Source organism: Fragaria vesca, linkage group LG7 (genome assembly GCF_000184155.1).
Source record: "Fragaria vesca subsp. vesca linkage group LG7, FraVesHawaii_1.0, whole genome shotgun sequence".
NCBI lineage: Eukaryota > Viridiplantae > Streptophyta > Magnoliopsida > Rosales > Rosaceae > Fragaria > Fragaria vesca.
This window is the reverse complement of record NC_020497.1, coordinates 16,807,650-16,817,671: the sequence shown is the minus strand read 5'-3', so window position 1 is coordinate 16,817,671 and position 10,022 is coordinate 16,807,650. Positions and strand designations below refer to the sequence as shown.

Below are 10,022 nucleotides of genomic sequence, written 5' to 3'. Positions count from 1 at the left end.
TTTGAATCAAATAAGAGATACTCAAGAATTGTCTACAAAAGAACCCATGCAATAATAAGAATTCTATTCAAGCTATACTTATCTCTCATTTTGACTCTGGTGATCATTTTGTAATGGGGACCTACAGGCCATGGTCTTTCACGTGGTCTTTCAGGAGCACTGGAAAATTTCCCCATGGTAAGTTCATTGTTTAATATGCTTCTAATATTATTCTTAATAAACTTCCAACACATTCTAAAGCTCTTGTTTTGAAGAAAATGTGGGAAATGCCTTAACCTCCAAAACTTAAGGTTTTTGATTTGCAATTAATAAGAGGAAGATTGAAAGCTAGAGATATCATTTTTTCTTATCAGCTTCAAGACCGTTTCTGTCCCTTTTGTCATTCTGAATTGTAAAGTTCTAAACATCTCTTTTCTGATTGGTACTTTGCTAAAGAGATTTGGCACTATGCTGGTATTAATATCCCCACTACTGATTTTTATTCTTGTGACTCTCTCTTTGTGCTTCGAAACAATTGGATGATCCAGAATCACTTTACAAAGTTTTTTTTCTCTCCTATAATATTTGGCACGCTAGAAATAACTTGATTTTCAGAAATATCCATAAAATATCTATTCAAGTTTCCTATGCTGCTGCTTCCATGATCCAGATTCATGCTTCACAAGTTCACTTTAAGAATCGAAGGCCTTGTTCTAGACTTATTAAATGGTACCCTCCGCCACCTTCTTTTTTGAAACTGAATTTTGATGGATCTATTCTCCATGATCAAAAGGCTTCTGCAGGTTTTGTGATTAGAGACTCTCACAGCTACCCTATTATTGCCTCTACTAAATTTTTAGGACATTCTAATGTGCTTTGTGCTGAGGCTTTTGCCCTCAGAGCAGGTCTCCAAGCTGCCTTAAACCATCAAGCTTATCATATCAAAGTCGAGGGTGACTCCAAAGTTTTAATTGACTGTATCAATAACAAGATCATCACCTCTTGGCGGATCTTTACTTTAGTCAAAGATATCAAGTTGTTGGCTACTCAATTTGCAGAAATCAAGTTTTCTCACGTCTGGCGTGAAGCGAATTTCTTGGCTGATGCTCTAACTGATATATGTCATAATTTTTGTTTGATCTTTTAAACTCAGGATGTAATAGGGGTTTTTGTTGGGGTTTCTAGTCCTTTTTTTACTTTTTATTTATTTATTTTGGTCTAAATGGGATTTCTAGTCCTAATAGCATAGGATTATGTTTATTCATAATATTGTCTATAAATACCTAACCTCCAAGATGGAAGAGTAGAACCGAGATTTTGATTTCCAGTTGCATCAACAAAACACAGACAGCAGAAAGACTATCGATACCGAAAGAAAGAGGTGATCTGTGATGGAGATACTATCATCGCTTTTGAGTTTGTTCTTCATCTTCATTCTCTTAGGCATTGTGGTTTTCCAATTTAAGACCCTAACCGACCTCGAGTTCGATCAGATCAACACATATGATACATCATCTCGTATAAACATAACTGTTTTGCCAGAGTTTATCATTCAAGGAGTTCACTGCGCCATTCTTCTTGTAACTAGACAGTGGTTTATGCTTTTATTGTCTCTCCCACACCTATATCATAACGTCAATTCATACATGGAGGGCCGGCACTTGGTAGATGTGACTGAGATATTCAATCAGCTGAACCAGGAGAAAAGACAACGAATCTTAAAGATTGTCTCTCTGTTGTTCACGTTTTTATGCTCTCTATTCTGGTTGTTGTGGAGCTTTGCAGACGAATAAGATGCATTGTTGCTCCCACTGAGCTCTCCCGTTATGAAGCCACAATACTACTAGTGCAAACTCAGCTAGATTTCGACACACATGATTTCTCTTTTGATTTTGTGTTTTTTTTACTAATTAATTAACTGCTCCACCTGTTGTATGTAAATTACTTGCTTTCGTCCACAAGGTCGGCAGAGATCATAATTCAAAGTTATTGTCAACTATTTCATCCATTCTTTGCTATTGCTTGTTCTTCTATTGCGTGGGTTCTAAACTAGTATACATAATTGTCTATGATAGGAAGTGAATGTTAAAGAGAATAAGCTAAACTTTCAGCTGCTAGTTCTTGTAGCCTAAATTTGGGGAATGTGCACCTGATTCCTGATTGATCTACAAGGACTCCCGACCTTAACATGACAAATGAGAATAAGCTAATCTTTCGCTGTTATTCATATTATTCCAGAAGATGTAGAAAAAACCAAGCACATCCCAAAAATGAAGCTTCAACAGATACAGTTTGCGAACAGTGCAGTAAACAGCAAAAAAAATCCAGCACGGAAAGTACATGAAACATTGCAGTAAGTAGATTTATTACCAGGGAAAAAATGGTACGGAAAGTACATGAAACATCCGAAAGGGGGCAGCATTGAAGCAACAACTATCGGAAAAAATCCAGTACTTAGCCGGGCTTCAGCCAGTAAACAGCAAGCCACAAAACAAACTTTAATTGCAGCATTCTACAGCCTACGATTCTCTATGTCAGCTTTCACTCTTTAATAAACAATTGATAAGATTTCCTGTGTCTGAATTGCAAAGATTTTATGCAAAAAGAGATTAGATCTGCCAGATCAGCTAATGATCATCTTGCTGAGGAACTCAGCTTTCTCAGGAAAATATTCCATCAACTCATCCTTGGTCACCCAAACAAAATCATCACACTTCCCAATTTTCAACTTGTTCGTTGCAATCACTTGAGACTTGAAAAAGAATTGCTGTAAGACAGGGAAGAAAAGGATGTAATTGTCAGCATACATATAGGATTATTATCACTATCTGCACAAGCCAGCGTAAAACAAAAAATATGCAAAAACCAACCTTGAAAGATGGAGAGTCGGTCACATTCTCTGATGACTCCATTGCAATATGTCCCATAGGAGCATTTCCAACAAAATATGTGTGGGATAGATCACCTAGGACAGACTGTAACGCAGATTCTGCACACTGAAGAAAATGGTATCTATTCAGCATATACATATGTATACAAGAAATTCATAGGCATTATATATGGCATCATATAACAGTCATCACCTTCCGCAATGTCTCCTCAGACTCGTAAACTTTTTCTGGAAAATGCCAGACTGGTTTTCCAGCAGGGGATCCATAAGTGTTACCATAGATAAGAAGATAAAGTCTACTGTCAAGTGCTCTCTGCAATGACCTAAAGAAGAAGAATCAAGTGCTTTTTGTTATTGCGTTTTGATATCAAAATCATTCTCATAAGTTCTACATACAAATCTTTAATGAATTCTTAATTCTTCTTACATTTATCTCCTAATATGATATTACATACAGACCTCTGACACTATAACAGCCATAAAACTTACAAAAGTTTAACTCCCATGATCAACCAAGAAGCAAGGACAAACAAATTATCCATAGTAATCACTCAAATATCCAACCATTAGCAATTTTTATCCACCTTAAATCCAAGATGGCTGTAGAACAATTTTAATGGAAAGGCAATTTTAGGAGCTCTGTAATTTCAAAGAAAGAAAGAAGCTGAGAAGTAAATGTAGATTCTTATAACTATATAGACCAAAATTATAATCCATACTTTCTATCATTTTGTTTGTCAGCTTCAGTGATCCGCGGAGCTGGTACATAATCAATTTGGTAGTCTCCTTTTCCCCTGTTCACCAAATGTAAGTGTTATACTAGAGTTGGGCATTTTATTTGCACTGTTTTGTGCGTCATTTCTGCAAGGCTAATGCAATAATTGGAAAAAATGAATATGGACTTGATCAAATACATTTCATAAAATCGCTCTGTGCATGGATATACTGTTTCAGTGCTTCCCATAAAACTAGAACTGGGTGAATGAATTGACAAGTCCTATCTCAAAGGTAGTTCGGTTGATTCATTAATACAAACCATGAATCATGCTTCAGTTTACTAACATCATCTTTCCTCATACTAATATCAACACTATCTCTTTATATAACTTTGAATGATTAGTCCCAAAGAATGCTTGCAAAGGTTTCCTTATATTAAGACAATCACATTTTGCAACACAAAAAGAAACTGAACTTGCCAGAACAAATAAACATCAACTTTAACTAACTGTAAGTTGTCGGAGCCATTGAAACCCGTAAATATACTAACCTAATACTGGACATAAGAACAAATCAGGAATCAAAAAAATCCTGATCACCACCAACGACAGAGTGCAATTTAGTTAAAGTCAGTAATTAGATGAAGAAGGCAACAGCCGGAAAGTGCTTGATAAACTAGAAATAAAAGAACGGCCACACAATGCAGTCGCGATCAAAGTAACAAATCCAATGAACTAATCAACCTTTAAAACAAACCTCACCTAGCATTAGACTTGTCTAACAATTCATCCGGATATCTGCGTCGATATTGCTGTCGCCACCGAAACCTACAAATCCCAAAAACCAAAACACCAAACTAACATGAGCTCCTGTAAACAAACAAAAAAGCGCATCACTCGCAGAAATTGAATCCAATCTTTTAGAAACTCTAAAACTGAGCTTAGCCCAGCTCAAATCATCTACTCCATACAGTCTTCCACTATACAAACCAATCAAATTCTCATGCTTTTCCTTCATTTCTCTACTAAAGCAATCAAAGTTCCACTTTTCTTTTCCTTCAACTAATGAAATTCTGGAGCAAAACACAATCATCAAATCGAATCTGGATTCAATTTTAGGAACTAGAGATTAGAACTTACGAGAACTCCTGAAATGCATAGACGACGGGGTCGATTCTGGGGATAACGACCGGGAGCCTCTCGAAGAGTACGGAGGCGACGATTTTCTCCGACGACGAGGTCGTGTTGAACCCTCGGCCTAGGGACTCGCCCAGGCTCGCGATCGATCTCCGCATTCTGGATCGACGGTGGAGTTTTCTGTTTCCGGCGAAAAGCCCTTGTTAAACCCTAAATCACTCACACTGCTACTCTCGGTGTGTCCTCAGAAGTAATTGGGGTTTTGAATATGTGAAATTGTTTTTATGGCCCTTGTTGTTTGGGAGATTTGGTGTTAGGCTCTCTGTTTTCTTTTTTTCTTCTATTTTTTGTACATCCCTGAATTCTCGTATTGTTTCATTTCTTAACCGTTCGACTACCTCCATCTTTAATTAGGTCGATCGGTTCTTGTGTTACTCTAGCTTGCTCTAGATGGTGGCAACCTTTTTACGGCAAAAAAAAATATTAGTCTATGTTGGAGAACGGAGATTATTCAATACATAACGTGTATCTAATATACGTCAGAAAACATTCAGTATATGATATCACTGATGCGCATATTGACAGTGGTCTCCACATATAAATGAGAATGCATGACTAAAATTGCACTGTGTATTTACACCGCTGTCTATATAGGAACTTTTCATAATTTAAATAAATTGAATAAGCAAGTAATGTGATTATCGATCATAGAAAAATTATTGTAAATTCATAGATGTGTGATGAACGTGCGTGTGACATTCGAATAATCACGTCAAAAAAAACAAATGACATTCTTTTCATAATTGATATTAAAGGAACAAATATCATAATATAATATGAATACTGTCATCATGATCGGAAAAATGCTTAATATTTGAACCATCTATAACATCAACTTGTAAAATGAAGGTTACAAGTTATAATAACGGGAAGCTCAAGAACTAAAGTCCTATTTATGAACTAAAAATGTAAACAATAAGCTCAAAAATTGCTAGTTTTCCAAAATTTTAAAAGGGAAAATATAAAACCCACATAATTTCTCCACTTGACACGTGTCTAATAAGACAAAATCTTGTGGGAATATATATTTATATACTGTACGTTTTAATATCTTTTCTATGTAGCAACTTGAACACATATTATCGGAGAAACTGAGAGTTGGCATTCTTTTTGAGTGAGAGAAGGTGAAGAAGCTATAAACCCGAGCCATGCCACTTGATCTAGGTTTGAAGAACCCTTATTTTCAGATGTGAATGGGCTGAAAATAATCGATGTAGGTTTGAAGAAAGAAAGGGTTGCATTTATGCCTTCACCACAAGTAACCTAGCTAGTGCACGTAATATTGTTATATAGTACTTATCGGCGGAATCCCTGTAGGATTATAAGAATGAGCGTGTCAAACTAAATCCAGAAATGATCAAATTAGCTACAAGCCTGTAAGTGAGATGGGATTCATGGGAATAGTTGCTTCTGATGAAGTACTAGGAACCTTTGTCCCTATCATAGTGTACTGGCTGTACGCAGCCCTCATTGTTTCCATGGAAAACTCATTTCCGAAATAATAAATTTGAAGCGCAGAGGAGCGAGACAAGAGAAACCACCTCGTTTCCAAAGTGACAGTCATCAGAGGCGTCGTCCTCTCGCAAGCCGTGCAGGCTCTCACTGCCACACTCTTGTATATTCTTACAAATGATGCTGCTGCTAATTCTGTGACTACTTCTACTGCAGGTTATTAATTCATTATATACTTGTTGCATCATCCATTAGTTTAACACTGAAACTCTCTAGCAAAATGGATTGCGGTTAGGGATGGCGAAAACGATGACGGAGATTTCATATAGATCTCAGAAATAGGATGCAGATATTTCCTTAAACGCGTGTTAGACATTGTCTTTTTTGATCAAATGAAATATTATTCATCCGGAAGATGTTACAAGCGGTATGAATAATACAAGCAAGGCCACTAACGGACCACTTATAACAAATCTCAGACCGAAATGCCCGAAAAATTACTTCCTAAAAGAGCTACCAAAACTCTTGTACACCATGAGACAAGAAAATGATCATCAAGACCAGAAGACTCGTCCGAAAAACTGCCAACATAGTTGGTAAGAAAGCGTCAGCATCCCCCATGGGTAGCGGCTCTAACCCCATGCAGGACAACAGCTCGAGTCAACTCCGCCTCCTGATTAGTGAATACACGTGATAATTGCGGGTGTAAACTGTCATCACTATATCAGCGGTGCATTGAAATCAGCCCAAGCACGACCACAAAGGATCAAAATTATTCAAACACAGATAAACAAAAAACAAGCAGACACAACAAGCAAATAAACAAGAGATGCAGAAAAATCTCATGGGTCAACGAAACCAGACCCAAAGCTGGAAAGGCCCAAAAGCCCCATCCGAGGCCCAGTCCAAGCCAGCCTTGGCCCAGACCCAAGAGCACCCCAACTTCTCTGCTACCATCAGCAACCCCTAAATTCGCCCCTCAGCGCCTCCGCCATACTATCGTCAGATGAAAACCGAGGCCAGCACCCACCGGCCTCCCTCGTTGCCGCCGTCGAAGCATCATTTTTTAGATCCGCAGCCCACCTCGCCTTAACTTCAAACCAACCCCTGGGACATTTCACCAAATACACTGATGAGGATCCGATCTGACATCAGATCACCATAGATCCTCACCACAATCAGCTACATACCCAGACTAGCCCGATCTGAACAAGAGAACACCAGATCGGGGCACACAACCCCCAAAATCTACCTCTCCTTCCAACGCTGCACCCAGATCTCCCTTCCTTCCCGGTCGAAACGGATTTGCAACTGACACTTCCACTCACCTCCTAGCCAAACCAGACACCAACCCAAGATGGTAGATTGAGGCTAGGGTAGACAAAAGTATATGCACCCCATCCGAACCCTCTCCCAGCCGTGACGCAGCGGCAGGAACGCTGGCAGCGTTCGACCAGGAGAGGAGCAGCTCTCTCTCTGGCTTTTTCTTTTTTCTAGGCGCGTTCTAGGCGCGTGTGTTAAAACAAAGATAATAGTAGCTCCCATGTTAGACATTGTCTTGAAAAGAAAGAATCACATAAAGAAACATCAAGGTGTTAATTCTTTAAAAACTTCACTAAACTATAGCGATCAATACATAAACCATACCCAAATACATGCAGCTCAATCTTCATTGAGGATGGAGATCGAAAATTTCCAGTTAATCTTATTCAGAATTAATTTTGGGTTTTTGTGAGGGGCAGGTCGAAATAATGCCATCATTAATGGAATAGGGTCAATGATCATGATGCTCGTCACAGCAATGGTCCAGTTTCTGACAGCTATGGTGGTGATGACACATGGAACTACTTCACGCACAAGTATATTATGCATGAGAACAAAGTTCCTCTACAAGCAGATCCACTCCCGGCGTCACAGCATTGTAGCTAAGGATTAAAATCTAGGATATATCTCTCAATATTTTTTTTTTAAGGATTGATATATTTAGAGGGATAAATATTTTATTTTTCATCGTATCTCCGATATTTCTCTGATACTGTCAAGTATCTTCGATATTTCTCTGATATATAGGAAATATCTTCGATATTTATGATATTTATGATATATCTTCGATATATTAAAAAAATATCTGTAAAAAAATTCACATAAAGAAAAATCACACTCCAACAAATATTCCAGAGATGAGTAATTCCCTCGAGTATATCGAAATGAATATGGACAATCTTTTACAGTAGGAGAATTGAACAATATTGCATATGAAGAAAATTACAATCATGCCTCCCAAGATCATGATCATGACTATAAAAGTACCAGGTATGGAGCATAAGAGGATACCATGTATGGGAGGAGCACAGATGGAGCCATGATTTTTTTTTTAAGGGGGCCGGCTAATATATAGTTAAATGAAAATTGATCTAATTTTTACCGATATATTTTATTAAGCACAATTGTCAATGTACATTAATATTACTCGCTTGCTCTTATTTTTCATGTAAATTCTCCTAGATTTTAAATAGCTAGTGATTTAGAAAGCTTTTTTTTTTTATCGATGGTGATCGGTCATGGTATGCATCGCGTTACTTGGTTATTACGTTTATTTGAAAGAAAGATTGAGTAATTAAATTGAATCATGTACCAAAATGAAGCTTTATTGGTCTATTAATTTTTCGGGCCAAATTGATCTTGCATTTTATTTTTTATCGATCTATGTCATTGCATTTTATTTGCACAAAGTGATAAACAAATATATTAGACTTTTGTTTTTTGAATAGATATGTATTAAACTTATATAACTTGAAGTTTAGTTTTTTTTAGTTATGAAATTGGAAATAGATTATAGATTGAAATTAATTCATGTATTTTATTCATTTAAGAAAGTAAGAAGCCAAGAATTGAGTGCAAAGTTTGCCACGTCTCATTTGTGTTCCTTGCATGAGTAGTTTCCATATTTGTTTGGGGGGTGCCATCAAGCATAATCAACTATAAATTTTTCTTAAATCACTAGCTTCCTAGTTAGTAATCACTTATCAACCAAAGAGTCAAGGGTGACATGGCACCTTTTGGTCCTAACTTAGCTCCGCCCTTGGGGAGGAGGACTAGAGATGCAAATGATGATCAAGATGTTATTTCAGTTGCACTAAGTTTTGAGTCTATCAATTTAGGTAGTGGGACTGGAACCTCAAATAAATCCCAAGAAGGCAACAATCAATATGGTTATAATGTTTATGGGTATAATCAATGCGCAGAATTCAATGATCAGTCATTCAGTTTGATTCATCCTTACTACTATCCACTTATAAGGGAAACAGTCGGTTGCTCCAAAGAGATTATCATATATATACATATATCATGACTTTTCCACTAAACGATCCTTTTTTTGACATATATGAAAGATAGGGGATTACACCAACTTTTTGATCACAAAATCACATCTCTACCGTTCAATATATAGTTTTATATAAGTAGATCAATTCTGTAAATTTTCAGAAATTTTGGTGATCGTTAAGGCATTTACGATTTATAATTATAAGCATGAACGGTTTAGGTTTGACAGATTTGGTTCGTTCATTGATTTAATCTTGCTCGACACCTTAACAATCACCAAATTGGTTGAAAATCTACATAATTGATCTATATATAAGGACCAACAAACTGAACGGTGGGAATTTAAAAATATAATCGAAAAGTAGGTGTAATCCCCCATCTCTCATATATGTCAAAAAAAAGAATCCTTTAGAGGAATGCCTGATATATGTATATATATATATATATATATATATATATATATA

General features: G+C 36.9%; 1 protein-coding gene across 1 annotated transcript; it reads right to left on the bottom strand.

The window, feature by feature from the left end:
- Window positions 1-2,329: 2,329 nt before the first annotated feature.
- LOC101297381 (39S ribosomal protein L46, mitochondrial-like) lies at window positions 2,330-5,071 on the bottom strand. Its single transcript, XM_004307497.1, has 6 exons — window positions 4,726-5,071; window positions 4,348-4,413; window positions 3,589-3,663; window positions 3,063-3,192; window positions 2,850-2,975; window positions 2,330-2,746 (listed from the first exon to the last, which is right to left on the bottom strand). Exons 1-6 carry the CDS (start codon window positions 4,878-4,880, stop codon window positions 2,603-2,605), a joined length of 696 nt encoding a protein of 231 aa, XP_004307545.1. The 5' UTR covers window positions 4,881-5,071; the 3' UTR covers window positions 2,330-2,602.
- Between the last annotated feature and the right edge of the window lie 4,951 nt (window positions 5,072-10,022).